At 40.4% G+C, this 27769-nt stretch overlaps 1 protein-coding gene across 4 annotated transcripts in view; it reads right to left on the bottom strand.

The window, feature by feature from the left end:
- JAG2 (jagged canonical Notch ligand 2) overlaps nucleotides 1-27769 on the bottom strand; it is a 96391-nt gene that overhangs the window by 51569 nt on the left and 17053 nt on the right. For all 4 annotated transcript variants that reach the window (XM_056545577.1, XM_056545580.1, XM_056545579.1 and 1 more), the window contains exon 3: nucleotides 618-672. In XM_056545577.1, the coding sequence (XP_056401552.1) occupies nucleotides 618-672 (55 nt within the window). The remainder of the gene's footprint in view (nucleotides 1-617; nucleotides 673-27769) is intronic.

The following is a 27769-nucleotide window of genomic DNA, read 5'->3' as shown; positions in this document are numbered from 1 at the left end:
ATATACATATATATATATATATATATATATATATATATATATATATACACACACACACACATTCCTAGAGCTGTGATTGGCTGGAACCATCTGGCCAATCACAGCTCTCTGTGGGATATATGAATGTGTATACATACGGCAGTGCAGGGGACCATAGAAGAGCGGCCGCTGCATCTATACATTATACAGGGAGGATCGTAACGGGCGATCTGTCAATTAGTACAGGTACTACTACTCCCATCATGGAACAGTGTGTTCCAAGCTGGAAGTAGTAGTACTACCTTAAAAAAAAAAAAAAAGAAGAAAAAAAAGAAGAAGAAGTGTATCTCTATCTCTCTCTCTATCTGACTCCGGCCAGCTCATTAAAGTGAATGAGAATCTGCATGGGTCCGGCTGGGATTTTGGAGCGCCAGGTTTTGTAATCTCCCAGCATGACCCAGCAGCTGTAGGCTGCAAACGTAGTGTGAATGCTGCCTTACACATGAATGGACAATTCCAAACAGTGTTATGTATGCAGGCTCTGCCAATAAAATATTGTGATTAATAATTTCTTGGGAGTGCAGAAAACCCTTTCAACTTTTTGCTGTGCGGTCTACAGGTGATAAAGTGAAACTTACCAGCTTTCGTGTCATTATCCCAGTCATAAGCCTCCAAAATTAAGGTGAAAGATCTCTGAAAAGAAAAAAAAAAAAAAGAAAAAACAGATTATTAAAGGGATTGTCACCCATCTCAAAACCAATTTATATACTATAAGGAAGTCAGTTGCAACTGCAGAAACAAAACAGAAGTACAAGAGAAATAAACAGCATATGTATATTAAAATGTTTGATACATTAAATCATGTACTACAAAAAAAAAAATATGCCCTCACTGTCAAATTAGGCCAGCAGTCTCTCTCTTGAAAAACTACAACACTCAGCATTCCCGGACAATTCCCAAAGGTTGTCTGGGCATGCTAGAGGTTGTAGTTTCACTGCTTAAAAGGGCCACAGTTTGGAGACCACTGGATAAATTTTACACAGTTGACTTTGCTGTAGCCAAATCAGGGGGGGGGGGCTTGGCTACAGCAAAGCTAACTGCGTAAACTTTGGGAGAGATTTATCAAACCCTGTCCATTGGAAAAGTTGCTGAGTTGTCCATAGAAACAAGATGGCTTCTTTCATTTTTGAAAAGGCCTCAGTAAAATGAAAGAAGCGAGCTGATTGGTTGCTATGGGCAACTCTGCAACTTTTGCTATGGACAGGTTTTGATAAATCTCCCCCTTTATTCAGTGGTCTCCAAACCCACCAAAAATGAGAGTCTCCCATCATAAAAGCAGCTTTGATGCAAAAGACTTTTAGGACAGCGTACCATGTTTTTGAGTCACTTTATCCTGGAGAGACATGCTGCGCATTAGGTTCTAGTGCTAAAAGTAGAGTGGTAGGTTTGTTGGGTTTAAGGTGGGATTTAATGGAAAAACCTTGACACCATTAAGAATAAGGTTAGTTACACATACAAATTAGCCAAGGTCTCCTCATGCAAAACACCATTTCCTACATTGACAAGCAGCAGCATCCATTCTATAGCCTACATCACCTTGATGTTACAAATGGGAAGCCATGGCCAACTCACAACTAACCAAGTACACAACCAAAAATCAGCCTCTACAAGAAAAAGGTGTAAACATTGTAATCTAACAACGCCTCATTCATGAGCCCACGTTGTCGTGGGAGGACTGATGGCTCTTTACAAACGTATGAAACTAGTATGGTTCATAAGAGGAACCCCAACACACCTCAACTTGTGGCAGCCTATAAGATGCTATAGAAAGTCCACCGCTTCCCAAAAGGCATCCTGCGATCCTGAACGGAAACCAGAATGTTAAGACAGAACAGAGTTCATAACCACGAAATGCGTCTTGGCAGCCGTCATATTACTTCTTTCTGGGTGACAAATAAGTATTAAGCAGAACTTAAAGCCTTTCCCTATGTCCAATTAACATGAATAAACTCCTCAGCGACCATTGTTGTATTATTAGTATGGAGCGCCGTAATCTGAGCAGATACCCCACTTTATTAGTGCATTGATGTAAAAACACTCAGCTGCCCATGTGGGGGAGGAGAGGTTTGTTCTATTGTGAACCTTGAAGCAAAAAAGGAAGCAAAGTACTAGGCCATAAAATAAAAGACATTAAAAATTTAACAAGTAACGCAAAAGCAGATTTTATATATATCTATATATCATATATATCTATATATCATATATATCTATATATCATATATATCTATATATCATATATATCATATATATATCTATATCTCATATATATCTATATCTATATCATATATCTATATATCTATATAGTATTTATTTTTATCAGAGATTACCTGTATGGGGGGGGGGGGGGGGGGGAAGTCATTATATTGTCCCCTTACATTAAAATTATGCAGGATGAATGGCTGTTGCCCATAGCAACCAATCACTGCTGAGCTTAAATTTTTCAAGAGCACAGCAAACTGCTCTGTGATAGGGGAATAGATGGTCTTCTAGAAAGCTTTATAAATATACCTGTGTGTTTAAAGGGGTTGTTCAGTTTATTTTTTTATTAAAGTAGATTATCTATAATACCTCCATTTCCCAGCTGTCTCCTACAACTTTGAAGCAGGCTCAACCAAATGAGCACAGATCAATGGAGTTCTATGGAACTCCACTGATCTGTATGAGGAATCTAATGATTCCTCCTAAAAGTCTCCTAAGGGGACTAAAAAAGTGTAAAAAAATAAAAAATGGGCACTGTCAGATACAAAAACTTTTCAAATGTTGTAAAGCATGCAAAACCAATAGGTTTCTCCTATGGGGAGGGGTAAACTGCAGCCAGACTTCAAGAATAAATGGGTTGGGCAGTAAAAACCCATCATGGTTTAATAATCCAGGAATGAACATTCCTACTGACATTCGTTCAGTTTATAATCACACCGTTGAAAAGGGACTAACCGAAGTGACAGACTGTATGCTAGGGATTAAAGGGGTTCTCCTGTGCTTAGACATCTTCTCCCCTATCCAAAGGATAGGGGATAAGATGAATGATTGCGGGAGTCCCACCGCTGGGGACCCCCGGGATCTTGCACGCGGCACCCCGTTTGTAATCAGTCCCAGGTGCGTGTTCGCCTTCGGTCTGATTATTGTCGATCACGGGCCCCCGTGTGGCCTCACGCTCCGCCCCTCAATGAAAGTCTATGGAAGGGGGCGTGACAGCTATCACGCCCACTCCCGTAGGCTTGCATTGAGGGGCGGAGCGTGATGTCACACGGGGGCGGAGGCGTGACGTCACACGCCGTCAGCCCTGTGGTTGCCGGTAATCAGATCCGGAACGAACACGCTCTGGGGACTGATTACAAACGGGGTGCCGCATGCAAATTCACGGGGGTCCCCAGCGGCGGGACTCCCACGATCAGGCATCTTATCCCCTATCCGTTGGATAGGGGATAAGATGTCTAAGCACCGGAGTACCCCTTTAAGGAGAGGCCTGTTCCTCTGAACTACTCACTTCACTGACTGGATGAACAGCACAAGCCCAAAACACACTTCTACATAATCTTCATAAGATTTTGTAGCAATTATTACACTTGCCGTGTTTATATGTTCTCTTTACTTGTGCAATCCTGAGATTAAATTTGCCTGTTTAAATAAATACTCAAAAAATAATGAAAAACTTTTGACAAGCAAAATAATTTGTGGTGTGCAAATTACACAATTGCGTCCGGGGTGGCATAGTGGTCACAAGGACCCAAGGAGGAACAGGACAAATCCATACCAAGTGACTGAGGCGTCTCTACTTGAAGTGCCTAGACTGGAAAGGCTATAACAGTGAGTAGTCCCCAGAGCAGCCCTGGTGGACAGGAAAAAGAAGGGTTCCTTTAGGGTACGTTCCCACACGGCGTATTTGCTGCTGCGTATTTTATTTTCTCTGTTGAAGTCAATGGGTAGGAAAATACGCAGCACCAAACACGCAGCAAATACACAGCAAAATACGCCACGTGGGAATGCACCCATAGGCATCAAACTATGGTGGACCAGTCCGTGCATCTCACAACCGTCAACCCCAGTGTACAGGACAGCTCTGAAGTAAAGCACACAACGAAAACACAGTGTGAGATTCATAAAAGGTGGAGAAAATAATGTTATATGCTCAACTGCAAGAGTTCAGCATTTTATATAATTTAAAATGCTTAAACTTTTTGTACCATACACTGCGACAGAGGATCAATAAATCTACACATGTCCATATCATCATGCTTACAATACTTATGGACAATATTAAACAGGGTTGTTAACCCTAAAAACAAACCTAAATTAAAAGAATAAATACTGTATAAGAAAAAAAAAAAAAGAAAGTGAAAACGAAACTAATAATCGCATGCAGTTGTGGCCTCCGATTGGTCAAATTTTGCACAAATATAAAAAAAAACAAAAAAAAAAAACAACAAATACATTCACTATAACTATCTCACAGTACACAATATGTTCACTGTACCCTCTGGTTAAACATGTGCCCTGATGTCTGTCTACATCCCAAAAGCTCAGATGTTCATCATTACAACTGGATAATTTTTCTCGAGTCACAAGAGGGCAAGACACAGAGCAGAACGTGACCACTGTGTCTCCAGCAGCTGCGCTTCCGCCCTGACGCCATATCCCAATTTTCCACTGGCTGTAGGTCGATCAACCTTTCAAAACCTGCACTCATAAAACACAAAACTATTGCTTCTCTACTTACAGGTAGCTCAAGTGTTGACACAATTAAACTTTCTCTACTGAATTATTTTTTTTTCAGCTTTATACAATAGGGACCAAATAGTTGGCAAGAGCAAAATTGTGGGCAAACCTGACAGTAATCCCTTCAAGTATAAACTTGACTGAAAAAGTTTCTATTGAGTAAATGAAGTGTGACCAGGTCTAACTTAGAATACTTGTGGTTTCATCAATGTGTGTCTTGTACCTTAGTTGTGGCTTAAAAACCTCAAAATTATATTACTTGGGCAACAAAGGGTAAATTGTTCTGGCCTGAAACACAGACACGTTGGCTAGAAGTAGGCACCAAGGCGGTAGTTAGTTCTGATTTAATATGCCTTTGTCACATTTCACACTTCCCTTGAGATGGCAAGAACCTTAATCAGATCATAATGATACAGTCAGAAGTGAAGGAATAACACAGAGGGAAGCTGCAGTCTGCAAATATAATATCCAGTGCACCAGAGGTATACGCCATTATTCACCTAAAAGGGCTACAAATAAGTGAAACTATTTAGAAAAATTACTGATTTTGTTTTGAAGCAATTTTATTAAAAAGCAGCGTTAGTAGGGATAAGGACTCTAATCCAAAGTTATACATCCCCCTCCCTCCAGTTAGGAGCGGCGTAGAGAGGGAGAACTGCAGGGAGGGGGGGATGAATATTCATAAGCGTCGAAGCCCCGCCCGTGCCAGTTACAGGAAGATTTCAACAGATAATAAAACTACAATTGCGGGAGAACGGCGGCACAGATCCGGACAAGGTAGGGCTCATTTTAATCAGCGTCTCCCGCGCTATCCACCAGTACCTGTGGATAGTGTGGGAGAAAACAAGTGACAGTTTTCCTTTAAAAAGCTATAGAGAAAAAAGCAGAATAGGTAAGAAAAAATTAAAAATTAAATAGATAAAAGCCACAAGAGTAGAGACAGAGACTCATTGCCAAAGAGTAAAACTAACCACAAAATGTTAAAAATGAAAGTGTTGACCCTTAAAAATGATGAAGAAATTATAGATGGGGATCAGGAAAAAGCTAATAAATTCAAACATATTCTTTTCCACTGTATTCATATAGGAAAATGAAATGCCATGTGAAATACAGAGAGATAAGGTAAACTCCTCAGTACAAGTCACCTGTCTAACCCAGGAAGAAGTACAGTGCCGCCTACAATATAAATATATATATATATATATATACACATATATATATATACATATATATATACACATATATATACATATATATATATATACATATACATATATATATATATACATATATATATACATATATATATATATATATATATATATATATATATATATATATATATACATATATATACATATACATATACATATACATATACATATACATATAATCGCCAGGTCAAGATAGCATTCACCCCCTACTTCTAAAGGAAGTAATGCAATAGACAGACCCCTATTTAATATTCAAAGACTATACCGACAGGGTCTGTTCCCCAGGACTGGCGCATAGCAAATGTGGCGCCAATATTTAAAAAGGGGTCAAAAGGTGACGCCGGTTAGTTTAACCTCTGTTGTATGTAAATTGTTTGAGGGTTTTCTAAGAGATGCGATTTTGGAGTATCTTGATAATAAAATGTATGACCCCATATCAGCATGCTTCAGGGATCGGTCCTGTCAAACTAATCAGATCAGCTTTTATGAGGAGGTGAGCTCCAAACTGGACCAGGGGGGAAAATAGCTGGATGCCATATATCTTGATTTTTCCAAAGCATTTGATACGGTGCCACATAAAAACAATAAAAAAAAGGTTGGTGTATAAAATGAGAAGGATTGGGCTGGGGGAGAATGTGTGTAAGTGGGTAAGTAACTGTCTCAATGATAGGAAACAGAGTGTGATTATTAATGGTACTTATTCTGATTGGGTGACTGTTACTAGTGGGGTACCACAGGGGTCAGTCTTGGGTCCTGTCCTATTTAATATTCATTAATGACTTTGTAGAGAGGTTGAGTAGTAAAGTAGCAATCTTTGCAGATGATACTAAACTCTAAAGCGGTAAACACTATAGAGCACAGTGCACTGTTACAAATGGATCTGGATAGGTTGGAGGTTTGGGCTGGGAAGTGGCAGATGAGGTTCAACACTGATAAATGTAAGGTAATGCACATGGGGAGGAAAAATCCAGGCTGGGATTACGTATTAATGGGAGACCACTTTGGACAACTGACGTGGGAAAGGACTGCGGGGTCTTAATTAACAGTAAATTTAGCTGTAGGGACCAATGTCGGGCAGCTGCTGCCAAGGCAAAAAAAAAATAAATCATGGGGTGCATCAATAGGGGCATAGATGTCCATAACAAGGAAATAATTCTACCACTGTACAAATCACTAGTCAGACCACATATGGAATACTGTGTACAGTACTGGGCACCAGTGTACGAGAAAGATATAGTGGAGCTGGAGAGGGTTCAAAGACGGGCAACCAGAGTAATATAGGGAATGGGAGGACTAAAGTACCCAGAAACATTATCAGAATTAGGGTTATTTAGTGTAGAAAAAAGAAGGCTTCGGGGAGATCTAATAACTATGTATAAATATATCAGGGAGCAGTACAGAGATCTCTTCCATAATTATTTATATGCAGGACTGTATCTATAACAAGGGGCATCCTCTACGTTTAGAGTAAAAAAAAAGGTTTCTACACCAGCACAGACGGGGGTTCTTTACTGTAAGAGCAGTGAGACTGTGGAACTCTCTCGCAGAGAAGTTTGTCATGGTGAACTCCTTAAGAGTTCAAAAGGGGCCTGGATGCATTTTGGAGAGTAACAACATTACAGGCTATGGATATTAGATTTATAGGGACAGAAGGTTGATCCACGGGTTGATTCTGCCATATTTGGAGGAATTTTTACCTCTAGTATGAGGGTTTTTTCCTTCCTCTCGATCAACTTAGTAGGGACTCCTTAAAGGATATAGGTTGAACTTGATGGACTCTGGTCTTTATTCAACCTTTTGAACTATGTTACTTTTAGCCTAAACATGGATATAGATATGTAGAAAGAAATACACCACAGCAGTATGTACATTTAAGATGATGATGATGATGATGGAAAACTTTTCAAAAGGAGCCAATCCACTTTTTGTTGGAACCCACTCGTGCCCTAATGTTAAGAACCAAGACTAAAAAGTTGAAATGTTCTTTAGTTTGTCAGTAAAACAAATGACCCATGACCCAAATTTTTCCTTCAAGAAGTGGACTGGACTTACTACTGTAAAGCTTACGAAACTGCTAGACCACTCAAGGTGATACGAGTCCAACAAAAAGGAACTTTTATATAGACAAAAAAAAAAAAAAAAAAAAAAAAAACACACACACACACACACACACACACACACACACACACACACACACACACACCCCCACCCACCCACCAAGCTTCAACCCAAAATCTACACTTCTTTGAGACTCACGGGAATAGCCCAATATACATTTGTAATCATCGGTTATGGTATGCGCTTATTAATTTTTGTAGGGGTATTCCAGGGGGAATTTAATAGGCAGTTGTGCTTAGGCTACTGTCAAAATAAAAAGAAAAAAAAAAAACACTTACCTTCCTTGCCGCATTTGTTTAGAATGAGTCCGATCCCCTTCCAGGCTTGTACAGCATAGCAGCAGTGGGGGTGCAAGGAAGGCAAGCATGCGTTTGCTTTTTATGACAGCAGCCTAAGCATAAGCCTTCCCCAGAATACCTCTGTAAAAGTTAATGTGGCCAAGCAAATTTAGTAGCCAGAAAATAAGAACTTTAAATTCCATGAAAGAAAAATTGCAAGAAGGTGGGTGAGAAGTTTCTAGGTACCTTGACTTACTGGCTCACGAGTGAATAGTCTAAATGAAGGAAATTTTGGTCTATGACCCAAATGAGAATAGGTGTTCTATGACAGAACATGAATGCAGGCATCAGTAATGTAACTCATTTATATTTATTCCATGTCTACAATGATCCCTCCAACTGCCCAAGGATCACTGAAAAAAATTTTTTTTTATTTTTTTAAATGGCAAGTCCAGTTACCTTGCCAAGTACAGTGACATGATGCAACAGAACTACCCCTTAGTAAAAAACATTCTACGTTCCATTATCTTACTCCTGTCTTTGTATCGGAATCAGGAAAATCTCATTTTGCTGATGCTGATATTTTGCCATATCATATTTGCCATGCATTTCTTTTCCCCTGCAAGAAATCACTACAGAGCGGAGAATAAAAGGCACGGCAGAACAGCGCTCCGTCTCAAGGTTAGATTGTCATTCCTACTGGTATGCGTTTCCTCGCTCTAGTTTCTAACAGCTTGCAGTCTCCAGTGTAGTTGGATCCCACCAGTATCAAATAACATTGCTTATTCCTGGCAACCTTTAGAAGAAAATGACGCTTTCATGTCATACATTCACAGAGTCCCTTTGATTGCTTCACATCCAATCTTTCAGCTTATTTACACATCTCTAAATTAAAAGGGGAAGGAGGGGTAAAAAAAAACAGGGTCAGGGAGTTAACTAACCTTATTAGGAGAGAGTTAATGTATAATAAGCTATTAATTATATAGTCTCACAGATCTGGAGACTGTCACTGGGGAGTAGATGTAAGTGGGGTCTGCAACTTGCCAACACGTGTTAAATCTAGTTGTCCAAACAAGCTACCCACTCGATGAAAAAAAAAAAAAGTCAAAAAAAGACATAGCCTGAAGCTCTTAGCTGCGCTTAATTCTCCTCCACCCCTAAAATAAGCTGGGATACAAGGAGATATTGGAGAGAGGGGGGGGGGGTCACATACATATTAGATCAGCTGGCACTGCCAAGAGGATGTAATATCATTTGGCTTTCCTGCAACTAAAAAAAAAAAAAAAACCTGGTGGTGATGCACATTTTTTTATTTATTCCTTTTGGATTTTCTGGGGTGCAGGAGGTCGTGGTCTGGCACGGCATGCACCTAGCACATGGAATAGACCACTAAAGTGGCACTTGCTTAAATCTAAGCCAACATTGCATAAGGAAAGAAAGCAATCCACACGTGTATGGAAAAGGATTCTTTTCTTAGCATCCTTTAGGAGGTATATTTTCTTGGCATCCTTGAGAAATATTGGACAACACATTTCGAGGTTATTGCAGCTCTATCCTGATGAAGGAGGCTGCAATGTCCTTGAAACACGTCCGATATTTCTCAAATTACATGTTTTGTCATCTTAAAACATCTTAACCTTAAAACAGTTATTTTTATCTGGGTACTGCAGGTGAGTGCCAAGAAAAGTATCCTTTTGTTATACGACTGGATCGCATCTTCTTTCCATTGATCTCCACCATACAGATTGTGTACGTCTGCGGTTGGCTGACCCCAGCTGTTATTACAGGTTTAATTAGGCTGTGAAAAAGCTACCTGCAAGTAGCGAAACAATTGTTGCTGAGCGTTTCCACCTGCAATAAACCACTTGACCGTAACCTGTGTGCCCAGTGCTATTTTCGTCTATACCTGAGATTTGGCAAGCTATCCTGTGTCTACTGTGAGCACCAGGGGTCAGTGCAGTGTACGCCCGAAGGTTTGGCTGTGAGTCCTTGGTGGGAGGAGGTTCTAAGCGGTGCCGACTACATCCTTGTACGAGAGCTTTGATTTGGACTGCATTCATTCTGAGCCAAAGCATGCTGAGTAACTCCACCGAGGATGGATGAATCCTCCACTCAGTATTCCGCATCGGAACCAGAGGATTCGGACGTAAAGGCTATTTCGGCAGGTAGATCCAACGCCGATACCTTTTTTTGCACAATGTAACATGCAAGATGTATTACAAGGCTTGGGTACTAAGTCGCTGGAACGGCTTGTTACTACCCTATCAGAAAACGTTAAACTTTTCTGGACTTTAAACTCACTACAGTCCTATTGTGTGCATAATAGAGCTCCACGAGGATTACGGACATACAAAGAAATCTCACAATTCTATGACGACTCTACTTTTGCCCAGGCATGGAAAGATCTACATGCAGAACATGCTGTGAATCTCACTAAATTGGTGACCGCTAGGACTGAACAGGAATATACTATGGTCACTAGTGAGTTGCTACGGGCGAAGTCCGAACTAAAGACACGTCTCACAAGTGCACAGTATCAAACCTTCACTAAACAACTTGAGAAAAAGATTGTGCCGATACAGGAGGAAACAAAGGAGAATAAGAGAGAAAAGTTTATACGTGACAAAACTGACTATGAGACTGGCAAATTGTTCAACTGGCAGAAGCCTAACATTAATCTCAGATGACAATGCCCTAAAAGAGGCCCTCAGTCACAACGGAGGAACAACGATTGTTGGACCAGATTCGGGGTCTGACTCCAGCACAGAGAACAAGAATGACTCCTGCAAAACGCCGGGGAGCCAGGTGGCAAAACTAGGAGATATCCCTTTAGGAAACATACCCGAAGGAAACGATTCGGCAATGATAAAAGGAGGTGCCAAGCGCAAACAGGTCTCCTTGGAGGTTGTAGGAGCACCTGATGCCGAAGTCACCACAGGTAACAACATGCATAATGTGATCAATTCAACCGATATTGACCTCTCTCCTGATTGCCTTAGTCTGTTAGCAAAAGGTTTGAATTTTTGGGTCACAGAACAATTTGATTATACTGAATTTGAACTCTATTTGCAGAAGGGTATACGTAATTTAAATCTGTATAGGTACTTTAAAACCATGAATGTGAATACAAGCCCTCAGAGTATACAACATGTGGGGGAAAGGAAGGTTGCAGGAGGCCAGATGGGATATAGTTTCTGTGGGAATATTGCTACATCTGAACTAGAAACTGAGAACTCCTAGAAATTCAACCTGAGGATGTGTCCTCAGAAGAGGATAATGGTGCTCAATTTTTTGGAGGGGTTCCCTCGTGATTCAATCCACCCTTACCTGCCGGTTCACCCCTAAAAATATTTAGAGACAAAGTGGCCATGGAAGTAAAGGCTTTAATTTACCCGACCACACCAGACAATTTGCCTGGTGGGGAAAGGATGGCCTTGAAATGGCTTAGATCTAGGGGTGATCTTACGATAAAACCGTCCGACAAGGGTGGTAATATTGTAATCATGAATACCAGTTACTATTTGGAAGAGGCTAAACGTCAACTTGATGATGTAGGTAAATACATTGCTCTCTCTTATGATCCCACGAGAAAGTACCAGGACGGTCTGAGAAATCTACTAAGAGGAGGTGTGGAGAGAGGAATCTTGTCTGAGAAATTTGCGGTTAAATTGATTCAACCTCACCCTGAACGACCGTACTGGTACTTTCCCCCAAAAACGCACAAGTCGCTCATTAGACCACCAGGCCGACCAATTGTAGCGGGTCGCAAATCAGTCACAGAGGCGCTATCTCGGTACCTAGACTGGACATTACGTCCGGTTTTGGATACATTACCAGCATATATGAAAGATACTGGGGATTTTTTCAACCTGGATTGCCTTGTGTGGCAGGAGGACTACATGTTGGCGACCCTGGATGTGGAGAGCCTCTACACCCGCATCCCACAGGGTGCGGAGGCTGTCAGACGCCAGTTAGGTCGCATGGAGATTCCCCATAGGGACTTCATTTGTCAGGCACTTACTTTTGTCCTCTCACATAATGCATTCACGTTTGGTGGCCAGTGGTACTGGCAGCGAGTGGGGACCGCGATGGGGGACCCCGGTCGCACCTACGTTTGCAAATATCTACCTAGGGGACCTGGAGGAAAGGATGGTCTTCTCCTTGTCTAATAGGTACCTGAGACACATTTGCCTATATGTGAGATTTATAGACGATGTCTTTATGGTATGGTCGGGCCCAAGGGAGACCTTTACTGATTTTGTCAAGTACCTCAACTTTAATGACGATAACATGACTTTTACGAGTGACTAATGAAACTTCAATTAACTTTTTGGACGTTAAGGTTTCGATTGTGGACGGCTCTATTCACACTTCAACATATACTAAACCAACTGCGACTAACTCCCTGCTGCAATACACTAGTTTTCACCCTAACTATACTAAAGAGTCATTACCCTATGGCCAGTTCATCCGTTTATGCCGCATCAATAGTGACACTGTTTCATTTACCCAACAGGCTAAATTACTCAGTGACAAACTACGAGATCGTGGATATCCTCCATCAACAAGACAACAAGATTGGAATAAAACACTGCATAGAAACGAGAACATTTATTATATCGTAGAACCAAAGTTAAAAACAAGAGAGGGTTTTTCGTTTGCTTTTAAACAAAGTACAATGTCTAATGTCATTAAATCTGCTATACAGAAAAATTGGCACATTAATGCAAAAGAACCAATTTTTGGAGAAAAGGCCGGACATAGACCAATCGTGTCCTTCAAACGATGCAGGAATCTGAAAGATTCCCTAGTGAAAGGGAGAATGGAGAGACCGACTAATGAGAACTGGTTGCGGAGTGCAGTTCCGAAGGGCAACCACCCGTGTGGAAGTGGTCGCTTCTGCAACCAGTTTTGTAAAACATCTTATTCGCCTGGGTCCGTACGAGCCATAAATTGATCAATTTTTCACACACCGCACGAGCTTTGTGGTGTACGCAGTCATTTGTGACTGCGGCCGGTATTATATTCGCAAAACCATCAGACCCCTGTTGAAACGCTTCGGGGAGCATGCCCGTTCGCTGAGAACAGGGGTCGGATCGCCAAGACTGATGGACCATATGAGACAACATCACGGAGGTGATGCCAAACATATGCACTTTTGTTGTTTGAGAAGAAGAGTTGATCCGTTACCCACGGGGGGGGTGACCGTAACCAAGAGTTACTGAAAAGGGAGACTGAATTGATTCTGAGATCGGAAGCATTGGGCCCCATGGGCATGAATGAAAGGAGCGACCTTAATAGCATTACTTAGGATAGTGAGGAAAGTATGGGTATTTCAGTTAAATAGTTGCATAAATGTTTCCACCCATCTCGATATATATTTGATTTTAGTATCATGTGTTAAAAATGTGAAATGCTACATACTAACACTGTTTTAATCGGATTCCCAGTTTGTTCATTGCTAATAAAGTTTGTTCTGAAGAGCTGGGACCTTTTAAGGAGGTGGAGCTCCCAGGTTTAATTAGGCTGTGAAAAAGCTACCTGCGAGTAGCGAAACAATTGCTGCTGAGCGTTTCCACCTGCAATAAACCACTTGACCGGAATCTGTGTGCCCAGTGCTATTTTCGTCTATACCTGATCTTATTACAATAAGGTTTACAGTGGACAGGTGAGCACAATACCAGTCCTATTTCTGCATTTCTCTGTCTAGGAAGTAACAGCGAGTTTGTGTTTTTTTCCACTCTTCATTGCTGTAAAATATTAGATGTGTCTGCCATGACTGGGTTAGCCCAAAGGCTTTACACACACAAAAAAAAAAAAAAAAAAATGGCAGCCAAAGCCCATGCAAAGCATATCTGCAAACAGAACACAGACTTCTTTATGGTAACCCTCTAGTAAACTTATGAAGGTCCTTTATGGCAAAAGGAAGTGTGCCCTATGGGCCACATCGCAACACCACATATGGGCACTGGGGCACCCATCTGCTTCTGTGGACCTTTTGGCAAACATACAGGAGAAAGCAGGCAACAGATGAAGCACTACTGTTCAGCACACATTTTCCTATGAATTTTACCATCATTTCCTGAAATGCAAAAAAAAAACTATTCTGACGAGAGAAATCCCTGCATGAACTCTGAAATACAGCAGTGAGCGTATTATGATTGGTTCACCTAACTGACCTCAACTTGCCTGTGCAAAAAATAGGGCTAGAGCCCTGGCACGATTCAGCTTCTTTGAGGACTTGTTTCGCAATTTCTGAGCAAGATACAACTTATCACAATGCAACATGAGGACATTAATGTAAAAGGCTCGGAGGTCATATGTAGAGATGAGCGAACTTACAGTAAATTCGATTTGTCACGAACTTCTCGGCTCGGCAGTTGATGACTTATCCTGCCTAAATTAGTTCAGCTTTCAGGTGCTCCCGTGGGCTGGAAAAGGTGGATACAGTCCTAGGAGACTTTCCTAGGACTGTATCCACCTTTTCCAGCCCACCGGAAAGCTGAACTAATTTATGCAGGATAAGTCATCAACTGCCGAGCCGAGAAGTTCGTGACAAATCGAATTTACTGTAAGTTCGCTCATCTCTAGTCATATGCATAAAACAAAATAATCATATCTTTCCAGTCAAAAGCTGACCACAGGGGTGAAAAAAAAAAAAGAAAAAATAACTATTTTTAAATAATATATTATACATAAGTGAAAGGATCACGAATCAAGTTCTCACTGCAAAGTCCTATAAATAAATATGTAAGAGCTCGCAAGCCAGACCCTATAAACACTAGCAGGCTGCGAAGCACTGTGTTTTATGTATGGCATTCCTACGTCATGCAATGGTAAGGACAGCTGAGATGGAGAGCTCTGAATACAAAATACTCGGGACTATAAAAACAAGGACTGTTTCCAAGAAAGATGTGCGGCATCGCAAAAGGTGCACATGCACACGGAATCTGATGAAAAACAGATTTCAACCAAAACAATAGTTCCTTATCCAATGTCACCTGACAATCATTTTAAGGTTTCCATACAGTGTAGTGAGAAGAGTCAGCCAATCGTCTTAAATACCTGTCAAATAAACTTTTCTAAACTAACTCAGTCCATGTTCCCTAACTACTCCTAACACTCCAACCCTTAAAGGGTACCTCTCATCAAATAAACTTTTGATATATTTTTAGATTAATGAATGTTGAATAACTTTCCAATAGCATGTTAATGAAAAATATGCTTCTTTCTATTGTATTTTTCCCGATCAGTCCTGTCAGCAAGCATTTCTGACTCATGCTGGAGTCCTAAACACTCAGAGCTGCCAGCCTGCTTTGTTCACAGCCAAACAGGCTGTGAACAAAGCAGGCTGGCAGCTCTGGGTGTTCTCCTTTGTGAACAAGCAGACTGGCAGCTCGTAGTGTTTAGGACTCCAGCATGAGTCTGAAATGCTTGCTGCCAGGACTGGTAGGGAGACCCCTAGTGGTCATTTCTTCGAAGTGGAAAATTAAACAGAAAGAAGCATATTTTTTAATAACATGCAATTGTAAAGTTATTCTGCATACATTAATCTATAATATATCAAAAGTTTTTTTGAAGAGAGGTACCCTTTAAAAAAATTCAGAGCTTTAAAAAGCTGTGCATCATACCTTTATTCTTGCTCACATAGAGCAATCTCACAGCAGGAGAAAGTGGACGTTTCCCAGCAGGCATGAAATCACTGAAGCCTGCTGGGGGACCACTTCTAATCATCACTGCAACGATATGAGGGCAGAAGACCTAGAGCTCTGTGCATCTTTCAATGAGGCTCTTTGCAGCTGTCAATCAATCTCAGTGCAGAGAAGCACTTTAAGTTTGGACTCCTGCCAGGCCGGGAGGAAACCAAACTCACTGTAATAATTGTGGCAGGGAACAGAACAGACCCACCCTGTGGCCGTTTTTTCTATCACATTTTAAACAAATTTATGTTGATAATTTTAAAAGCAAGTGAATGGGAAAGTGTCTGCTAATTACACAAGGAACACTATATCATTTTTTTTTTATTTGGTGACAGGTACTCTTTAAGAGTATGTGGCTTCCAGACTTTCCCCCTAAACTGATAATGTTGATAGGGGGGCATCTTAACTGCACAACCCCATTGTTCTAGAGAGAAGTCTGCTCCATAGCTGTCTGGCAGAGGTTTACTCCATATTGAGAACACAAACATTTGGCTGTGCATGTGGAGATCGGCAGACGTAGCGGTGGCCCGAACAAGCACGTGTGGTCACTTTTAGCCAACCAGTGGCAGACTTTTCAGCTGGAAAGAAGTAATCCATATTTGATCTCATCAGAAATTAGTCATACTAAAGCTTTTCTGTTCAGGAAAGATCAACTTATTCTTCATTGTTTTACTGATCATATTTGCTGTTAGAGTGGTTTATACTGGCATCCATAGTCAACCATTCAATCTACTTCCTTCTCATGTTTATGGCCAAATTAACAAGCCTTGCAACCAACGGAACCTAAACAGGCAACATAAAGTAGTCACAACATGGTACTGCACATCTGGGGTCTGAAAACAATACTGGATCCAAGCTAGAAAGTCTGAAGAAGGTAGCCCAGAAAACCCCTATCCCAAAGTACTTTGAGTGCTTCTGCAAAAGTTCCTAGCATATCCACTGCAAAATAGATTATGATGCCAGAGTGCCATTTTGCATATGGTCAATGATCAATAAGGAGCTGCAGAATGAACAATAACCATTCTGTGTTCTATTCCTGAGAAGAGTCAATGTTTAATATTTTAAAAACATCAGCCATATTAAAAAGGGGTTATCCATGAATAGATAAACACAGCAATTTTTCTTCAAAAACAGCTCCACGTCTGTTTCCAGGTTGGGTGTGGTTTTACAACTTCACCTCAATGGAACTGAGCTGCAGAACACCACCCATCTATTCCTGGATAACCCATTTAAAAAAAAAAGTACCTGTCATAATGAGCCACGGCATGATATACTTAAACGTTCCAGGCAATCTTGTAGCCCAAGACAGATGAGATCAGGAGTCAAAATGCTGGAAGACCCATACAATTCTTTGGAACCTAAAGAGGTACTCCGCCCCTAGACATCTTATCACCTATCAAAGTATAAAGGGATAAGATGTCTGAATGCGGGGTCCTGTTGCTGGGGACCCCCTGCGATCTCTCCTGCATCCAAAAATCATTAAATTAGACTACATGACTCCTGGAAATGTAACCAGATCGGGCCAAACACTGCAGCCTGTCTAATAGAAGAAAAAAAAAATATATAGTTTTGCCCTACGGGACCAATTTTACCATCTGAAAGATTTTATTATGTTTAACATTTTTTTGTTGAACTGAGAACGACAGAATATTTACATGCATTCAATAAGTTTAAGGACAGAAGGAATACATTTTTCATTGACAAATCACAAACTGGATTTCTAACTCCATTAAAATCATCCATATAAAGGGCAGGATTTATAATTTTCTCGAATAGGTGAAAAGAATTTGTAAAGACATAGATGGAAGGCACACAATTGAACTTGGTAACCAGTGAGGTTAGGTAGGACCGCTCAGAAATATGCCATGTCAGACAGCAATCCATTGCCAAATGAAATCCGCAGAAAGCACTCTGAATTCTGCACAAAAATTCTGCCATGTGAACATACCCTTAGGCTGCCTAAATACTAATACCTGCCAACATGGTAAGGCCCCATTCACATCACATTCAGGCCATACATTTATGCACCTTCTTATTAGCAGAAAGGTATATACAGCAACTTACTAGTGGCAGACCCATTTAGTTTAATGGACTAAGTCTACTACTGGCTATGTTCGGTCCATTTCCGAATTATGTGGGACTCAAAAGTATGGTATGCTGTGCTTTTCATCCAAAAAACAGTATACAATGGGAAGTAGAGCTAAACTAGTAGACTTAGTTTGGTCCATTAAACACAATGGGTCGCTGCAAGTATGCCATATTGCAATACCAGCAGCACACCTTTTTGTGGCTATACTAATGAATACCCCAAATGTAATGTGAATGGGGCCCAACACTGTACTAACACAAATCTGCAACAGTTTCTAGAACTCATCAGCAAGTGTACCTTTGTCCAAATTTTGTGCTGCATATTAGTTTGTGGAAATTAAATAATTTAGAGACTATGCTTAGAAAGGGCGCGCATGTGTAGCATATCACTACAGAAAAAGGTTTCTGCAGTATAAAGGGGCATTCTGGTCCAAAAGCACTTCACACCTATCCACTGGATATGCGTTGACTAGATAGGTGGGGACCACTCATTGTGATTAGCCATTTTCATCAGTACCACAGACTTGGGATTCTTAGACTTGGCTCAGCAGTCACTTCACTGGAAAGTAGCTGTAATACCACATACAAACCAAGAGTAGATTTGGTGCTCTTGTTTTGAAAAAAAACTAAAAAAAAAAAAACTAAAAAAAAAAATATATATATATTTATTTTTTTTATTAATAATAATAATAATCATCTTTATTTCTCTTGAGTACAATAGCTTATTTGACAAAAAGTTGATCAAAGTACAGGTACACACAGAAATCATCTGTATACTTTGTGAAGAAAACCAGTGGAACGTATTTCATCCACAACACCACAAAAAGGTAAATTAAAGAGTAGCCCAATTCCTAGTGAAGTTAATCATCTGTCCATATCATGTAAGAACATACTAAGTCATCCAAAGACACCTTGTTTCAGCTCTCAGATGGGGTTCTGAATTGGACCCCTCAACAACATCATAAATTGCCACAGAATGGGATTTGAAAAGTAAACGCTCCTTGAAGGGTATAGGCACTGAGTGGGGCAAACAGAGTAAGGTTTGGGATACAATTCATCACAAATTACATTACACAAGTACACTGGGCATCAAATGACAAGCCACTGCAGATCCAAGGCTGATAAGAACAGGTTTTTACACCCAGAAGTCTATTAGCCCAATGGTACATCTCCAATTTGTCACTGAATAGAACCAGTGCATGACTTCCTATTCTATTACCCATCTTTAATAACCATTAGGATATTCCTGCTCTAGCCCTGGCATTTAGTATCCAACCTGTAGTACTATGACTAATACACAGGATAGGGCAGTCAGCAGAGTCTAAACTGGGACTGTACAAGTTGTATCCTTAGAACCTGAGAGATGCCAGCACTTGGTATGTGTAGATGGAACGCTGCACAACATATATAACCCTGCACACGTGTTACATCTCATGGTTGTGTAGGCCGTGTGGACAGACATTTCACCTACTTACTAGTCCTCCTGCTGTCCACTTCTGCAGAGCTTTTCAAAACCCTATTCAAGTAATATTGGTTTCTGGGAGAATTGACCATAAACATGGTTGTAGTTTGGGGGCCCACTGATCAGGGGCAGATCATCCATCACTGGCACAAATGAAGCAGCCTTTTCAGACAATGGGCTCTCAGTGGTCCTCCTGCATGTGGACTTGTGTAAGTAGGCTCAGCGCACTGTGACTTCACTATACTGGGCACAAGACGACTAACTCTAATGTTGGCTTTGCAGCTGGAGTTGGTCACTATGTAAAAGCACACTTGGCTGATTTGCTGTGGAAAAGCCTTGATGGACATATGTCTTTTTTTTCAACCGTACTATGTAACTATATAAAGCCTCAAGAAATTTGCAAATTTTTCTGCATATTTTAACTTTCCCATTGATATGCTGCAGATTTTAAAAACGTACCACAAGTCAATGTCTGTTATGTGCAGATAAAGATTTTAAGAAATCACATTTAGTTTACCAGTAATGTAATGTGGTGCAGATTTGCCATGTTAACTTGCATCAAATCAGTCTAGAGTGCAGTGCCAGGCACTACTATGGGGTGAGAGCATTTCCTACATGTTGGTATTGAGATTACGGTAGGTGCTGAGCAGCAGGATCGGCACATGCGAGTACTTTTTGCTTATGCTTTACTGCCAAAAGAAGCACTTCTAGAATGTAAAACAAATGTATTCCTATAAATAAAATGCACCTAGATGCTGCTTCTTAATTGAAAATTGAAATCATATGATCACTAGATGAATGGTGGGCCGCTGAACCAATTTTTCTGATGGGCTCCAGGTACTCCAGCCTGACAGTGGTCACCAATTGATATGGAAACTTTTTACTGACATCACTTCTAATTTGGGGAAGGGGGGGGGGGGGTGATTGTCCTGAAGGTAGTTGCGGGTTAGGTTGCCAGTTCTGAGCGAAGAGTTTATAGCACAGCTACTGAGCTATATACTCCCAAGTATGTCCAAAATCCAGGAGTATACCATAGCTTGGTGACCCTATATAGCGGTGTGCTTCTAAAATCACTACTATGTATTGTGAGGACCTCACCAAGTAAACCCTTGCAACAGCCACAAACTGAACATCTCGCCATACAACTAGTCCTACAGCTCTATACTGCATCCTGCCTCATCAATCTCTCTACCGCTATACTATGCTAAAGCCACCCAACCATATTCTAATTATTTTCTGCTTTTATAAATGGTGGGAGCAGCCCTCTAATAATCACTGCTGTCTTTTAAATGGCACCATTTGATTATAGCAAAAAGTTCTCATGTGTCACGTAAGGGCTCTATTACATATGAGGGGGTGGGGGTCAGGTAGAGAATAGCCCAATGTAATAGGCCCAGGTATAATGCTCTATCAATGGAGCGCAGAGCACCCCGATCAATGGAGTTCAATAGAACTCTTGATCTGTATGAGGAAGCCAATGATTCCACTTATAAAAGTCATCTAAGGGGACTAAAAGTGTTAAAAGAAAAAAAAAAAAAGTTTTATAAAAAAATAAAATAAAATTTTAGAAGACAAACATTAACCCCTACGATAATAAAAGTTCAAATCACCCCTTTTTCCTATATAAAAAAAAACATGTAAACATAATAAAAAGAAACATGTGCGTAATTGTATGAAATGTTAACATAACATTATATATCCTGTAAAAAAAAGTAAATCTATTTAAAAAAAATAAAATGGTACCGATACAAGCAACAGACAATGGTGCAAAAATTGAGCCATCATAAAGCCTGGTATACGAAAGAATAAAGTTACAGGGGTCAGAAAATGGCAATTTAAAAAAACTATTCTGAACTTTTATTTTTTTCAATTAGTAAAACACTACAGCAAGGAAGAAAAACCCAGAGTGCAAATATGATTGGCCAGGACAAGTATATTGTGTTCCCATTTTAGTCCCTTGGACAAATAATTTTTTTATTAACACACCCCAGTCCTAACAGTTTTGTCTTTTGCCATGTTAGTATGGTATTAGGCAAACAGTGGCCCATGTGAGTGCTTGTCAACTAGAGGCCTATTACATGCCTGTTTATTGCATCAGACAAAAAAAAAAAATAAAAAAATCACTGCCTTTTAATTCCATCCTTCAAGAGCCAAACCTCCTCTATTTCACAGGTTAATGTGCAGATGATAAAATGAGAAGGTAAAGCCTGAACAGATGATCCAGTGTTAGTTTGTGCGTCCTTGCTCACATGATAACCAAGATGCATACCAGTCTGCATAGGGTAGCAGCCTTCCCGTCTTACACCACCATAAGGGAGAGGCATCCAGTGCAGGCTCAGATACAGACAGCGAAATAGGAAGGGCCTGAATTGATAGGGTTATCCCACGTATACCGTAAACAGTATCCCCTATCCACAGAATAGGTGATATTTAGCTAGTCAGTGGGGGTTCCAGCACTGAAACTCCCATTAGTTATAAAAAAAAAACAAAAAAAAAAAACAGTAGTTTATTAACTCCCCGTCACATTCTCTCACCCTAATCTCCCCCCCTCCCACCCAAACCACCCACCCCTCAGTCACTATCCCCCTCCCCCTGGTCACATTCTCCCCCTGTAGGTAGCCTTTTGTACTGCAGCAATACACTGGGTTTCCCAGGCATTTTTCAAATCTCCCACCGGTTCCGGGAAACCTAGTGGCTGGCATTTATCATTGTAGGTGTAAGTGAAGCATTTATCATTGTAGGTGTAAGTGAAGCATTTATCATTGTAGGTGTAAGTGAAGCATTTTTTCTACACCTTTTGTGTGTGCTGGTTATGTGTAGGAGCACCAAATTTATTAAAATTGTCACAGAGCATTTGATACATTTTGTGCAGGTCACATTTTCTGAAATTTCTAGATTCACATACACCAAAAAGTCTGGGCTGGTGTAGTTTTAGAGTCTTTTCAGTAGCTTTACACCTTTTTACAAAAAGGCGCAGTTAATAAAACCCATATCATGTGTATTGCCAAAATCAGTGGATTGCAACTCAAAACAAGCAGAAATGTGTAAACCAAAAAGGAGCAAAAAAAAAAAAAAAAAAAAAAAAAAAAAAAGACATAAATAAACCCTGCTTGTGCCTTTTTTGCACCTTTTGTAGACACAAAAAACAGTCTAAAGACAATGATAAATGTCAACCAGTGTGTTTGCAGCCAAAAATGACCTTACCCATCAGCCCAATCACTGGCTTGACACGTGACACAGCTGCACCAGTGATTGGCTGAAAAGGGAAATATCCTACTGCTTGTATGGTAAAGAGGAGACACCGAACCGCACGGAGACGAACGGCATCTGCAGGGACTGGGAGTAGGTGAGCAGAAGTTTTATTTTTTATTTTTCTCCCTGCGCCCTTTTACTTAGCTCAGTGTTTTTCTACCAGGGTGCCTCCAGCTGTTGTGAAACTACTACTACCAGCATGCCTGGACAGCCTTTGCCGGTCCAGGCATGCTGGGAGTGGTAGTTTTGCAACAACTGGAGGCTTCCTGGTAGGGAAACACTGACTGTTAGTATTTAAATTTGTTTTTTTTGCTGCTTTGACCGGCCCCCGACCCGCAGCAGCACATGGGAGCCGGCCCGAGCAGATAATCGCAAGTTTTCCCGGGGGGGGCTGTATCACTATATTGCGCCATTCGATTGTTTTTGCAATATATCGTGCAGCCCACATATCAGAGACCACACCATAGTGAAAAAGACAGCCTTATTCAGAGTTTTTATTGGTGTACCAAATACGTGGGAGAGAGAAATATAAAAAAAATAATAATTTTAAAAAAGCCTCTGCGTGCTCATTCAGGCAAAAACACAAAGCAAAACACTGAAAACATTAAAAGGAAGAAGTTTACATAAGCTTGCAAGGTCTATTGAATGTTAATGAACCTCTTAAACACAAATAATGTGGTTGAAGACACACTTGACCAAAGCTAAGACACGGCCGCCTGAAGGAAAACATTACCATAGTCTAATAGAAAGGGAATCAAAGACATGTCACAGGAGCAGGGGTAGACTAAGGAGAGGGGCCACTCCAGGCTGGTTTTAGCCCCCCATTCCTAAGGGCACAATTTACTCTAGGCATCAAAAAGGCATTAAAGCCGCTGAATACAGGGTTGTAGGTAGTCTGGAGTTTACTGGTGTCAAGTAGCACAGTTTCTCAAGTACTCAAGACCCCCCCAACAGGTCAAGTTTTCATCATTTCCTTAGCCTTTCACAGGTGATAGCCGATTAACTGACCATAATGATATCACCTGTGAAAGACTAAGTTATTTAAAAAAAAAAAAAAAAAAAAAGGCCCTTAGAATTATAGTCTAAGGGACTTTTACATTATCCGTTATAGTCAGTTATTAGTATTGGACGTTATTTTGTGACGGGAGAATGAACGGAAGAAATAGTGCATGCACTATTTCTCCTGTTACTATCTTCCGTCATAGAATAACAGCCGTTATTAATAAGGGACTATAATGGGTTAAAAACGGATAATGTAAAAATCCCCTAGACTATAATGGAATTTTCTAAAGGCCGTATGGGATTTTGTAACGGACAATTTTCAGTTTTTTATTTATTTATTTTTATTTTTTTATTTTTTTTATATATAACGGAACTTCAAAAGGATCTTTAAAACTGATATTTTATAGTGTGAAAGCAGCCTAAGGAAATCCAGAAAACATGACCTGTTGGGGAGTCTTGAGGACCGCTCGAGAAACACTGAAGTAGCAGCTGAAAGCGTTGGAGCAATGCTCAAAACACAGCACACCATATTTTATGGGAGCAAGGTACACTTTGTGTTCAGTCAAATCCTACTGCATTCACTTAGCTCTAGTTGTCTATTGAACCTAGTTGCTTTAAAGTACTATGCACCAATAGAGGCCAAGACCATGACTTGTCACTATCACCACAACAGTCATTGGGCAACCAAACTGGAAAGAATAATCACAGTTATAGCCGTAAATGTTGGCACCCCTGAAATTTTTCTAGAAAATGAAGTATTTCTCACAGAAAAGGATTGCAGTAACACGCTTATTCCCTGTGTGTATTGGAACTAAACCAAAAATAAGAAAATTGGACATACGGTAATGTCTCACCGAACTCCAAAAGTGGGCTGGACAAAATTATTGGCACCCTTTCAAAATTGTGGATAAATAAGATTGTTTCAAGCATGTGATGCTCTGGTCCTTAACCCCCTTGGGGACGGCTCCTATTATAACCCTAAGGACAGGAGTATCAATTTATGCAATAACAACTCTGGGATGATTTTACTTATAAATTTGATTCAGAGACTGTTTTTTCCGTGACATATTATACTTTATGTTAGTGGTAAATTTTCAATCGATGCTTGCATCATTTCTTAGTGAAAATCCAAAATTTCAGGGGAAAAAAAAAAAAAAAAAATTGGAAAATGTTGCAGTTTTCTAACTTTGAATCTCTCTGCTTGTAAGGAAAAGGGACATGTCAAATAAATTACATATGGTTTCACATATACAATATGCATTCATCGGGCTTCAAAGTATAGCAGCAATTTTCCACGAAAATTTCAAAATCAGAATTTTTAAAAGTACCAGTTAACAATTTAAGGACCCAGGGCGTATCTGTATGCCCGTGGGAATTTCGGTCCCCACCGCATGCCGGGCGGGGACCTGACGGGGATGACTGCTGATATCGGTAGGCATCCCATGCAGGCATCTCCCCCCCCCCCCATGTCGGCCCCATGTCAATTCAGACTGGCAACCTGCTGCGATTCTGGGTCATATGGGTCTCCGGGGACCCAGAAAATTAGGAGGATCGGGAGTGTCCAAGACACCTGTGATCCCCCTGAAGGGATAGGAATGAGGTGGCAGGGGTGCCACCCCTCCTAACCCTGCTATTGGTCGTTCAGAAGAAACAACCAATAGCAGGTCGGGGGCGGTGGTTAACGTTCTGTTCCCCCGTTCTGCCTACCCACAGTAGGTCCCGGCAGAACGGGGGGGGGGGGGGGGGGGGGAAGACCATCGGTGGCATTAATTGGAGGGCTACAGTCTGAGACCACTATACAGTGGTTTCTAAACTGTAAAAACCCGCATTTTAGTGAATTTTTTTTCTCATTTACACATCCAACTTTAATGAAGAGTCGTCAAACACCTGTGAGGTGTTAAGGCTCACCGTTCCCCTTGTGACATTCCCTGAGGGGTGTAGTTTCCAAAATGGTAGGCCATGTGGGTTGTTTTTTTTTTTTGCTGCTGCGGCACCATAGGGACTTCCAAATGTGACATGCCCCCCAAAAACCATTTCAGAAAAACTTACTCTCCATAATCCCATTGTCGCTCCTTCCCTTCAGAGCATTGTAGTGCCCACACAGAGCACTTCAAATACACATGAGATATTTCTTTATTCTAGAGAAATTTGGTGATACATTTTAGGGAGATTTCTCTCCTTTTACCCCTTGGAAAAATTCAAAAACCAGGTCTACAAGAACATGAGAGTGTAAAAGATGAAGATTTAGAATTTTCTCCTTCACTTTGCTGCTATTCCTGTAAAACACCTTAACACTTACTGAATGTCATTTTGAATACTTTGAAGGGTGCAGTTTTTATAATGGGGTCATATATGGAGTATTTATAATATGAAGACCCTTCAAATCCACTTCAAAACTGAACTGGTCCCTGAAAAATTCAGATTTTGAAAATTTTGTGAAAAATTGGAAAATTGCTGCTGAACTTTGAAGCCCTCTGGTGTCTCCCAAAAGTAAAAACAAGTCAATCATAAAGTAGATATATTGGGGGAGATTTATCAAAAGGATTTAGACTGCTTTTTCCTGTCTAAAGTTGTCACACAGAAGGTCACAGTCTAAATATGTGCGACTTTTACTTTAGAGGATTGTTAGTACATGATGCATTCTAGTCTATTATAGACGGAAAAATGCACTGGTGCCGAGTTTATCAAAAGCAACTTTTCAGCGACAAGTCACATCGGCTGAAAGTGCGCTGAAATGTCAGACCATGCGGGAGCAGGTTTATGGCCAAGTTTCCACTTTGTTTTTTTCTGGCAGTTTTTGGAAAACTGCCACTGCAGTTTTTGAGCCAAAGTCAGAAGTATATTCAAAAGGAATAGGACATCTAAAGGAAGAACTTACACTTCTCCTCCCTTATGGATCCACTTCTGACTTTGGCTCAAAAATTGCAGTGGCAGTTTTCCAAAAACTGCCAGAAAAAAAAAAAACAAGTGGAAACTTAGCATAAAGGGGTATTCCAGGCAAAAAAAATGTTTTATATATCAACTGGCCCCGGAAAGTTAAAAAGATTTGTAAATTATTTCTATTAAAAAATCTTAATCCTTCCAATAGTTATTAGCTTCTGAAGTTGAGTTGCTGTTTTCTGTCTAACTGCTTTCTGATGACTCATGTCCCGGGAGCTGTGCAGTTCCTATGGGGATATTCTCCCATCATGCACAGCTCCCGTGACGTGACATCATTGAGCAGTTCGACAAAACTTCAGAAGCTAATAACTATTAGAAGGATTAATATTTTTTAATAGAAGTAATTTACAAATCTGTAACTTTTCGGAGCCAGTTGATATATAAAAAAGTTTTTGCCTGGAATACCCCTTTAAATACAGTCTAAAGCATAGATCCCGAAGTCTGTGCGCAGAATTTATCAAGAGCCGTGCGTCTTTTGATAGATTAGGCGCACAATAGACCGGCCCAACCCTCTGTAGTTTGGTCTATATTGATGCGGGACATAGACAGCTTTGATAAATCTCCCCAATTGTATATGTGAATCAATATATAAAATTTTGGATGCCCATTTTTCTGATAAGCAGTTTCAAAGTTAAATGCAAAATTTTCACATTTTTCATAAAATTTTGGAATTTTTCACTGAGTAATGATGCAAGTATTGATGACATTTTACCACTAACAAAGTAGAATGTGTCATGAAAAAAAAATAAATAAATAAAATAAAAATCTCGAAATCAGAATAAAAAGTAAAAAGCATCCAAGAGTTAATGCTTAAAGTGACAGTGGACAGAGGTTCAAAAAATTGCTGTGTCCTTAAGGGGTTAAAGAGGTACTTAACCCCTAAATGACCAAGCTCATTTTCACCTCAAGGACCAGGCCAATTTTATTTTTGCGTTTACGTTTTTTCCTCCTAGCCTTCTA

This window comes from Hyla sarda, chromosome 11 (genome assembly GCF_029499605.1).
Source record: "Hyla sarda isolate aHylSar1 chromosome 11, aHylSar1.hap1, whole genome shotgun sequence".
Taxonomy (NCBI): Eukaryota; Metazoa; Chordata; class Amphibia; order Anura; family Hylidae; genus Hyla; species Hyla sarda.
This window is presented reverse-complemented; position numbering and strand designations above follow the sequence as displayed.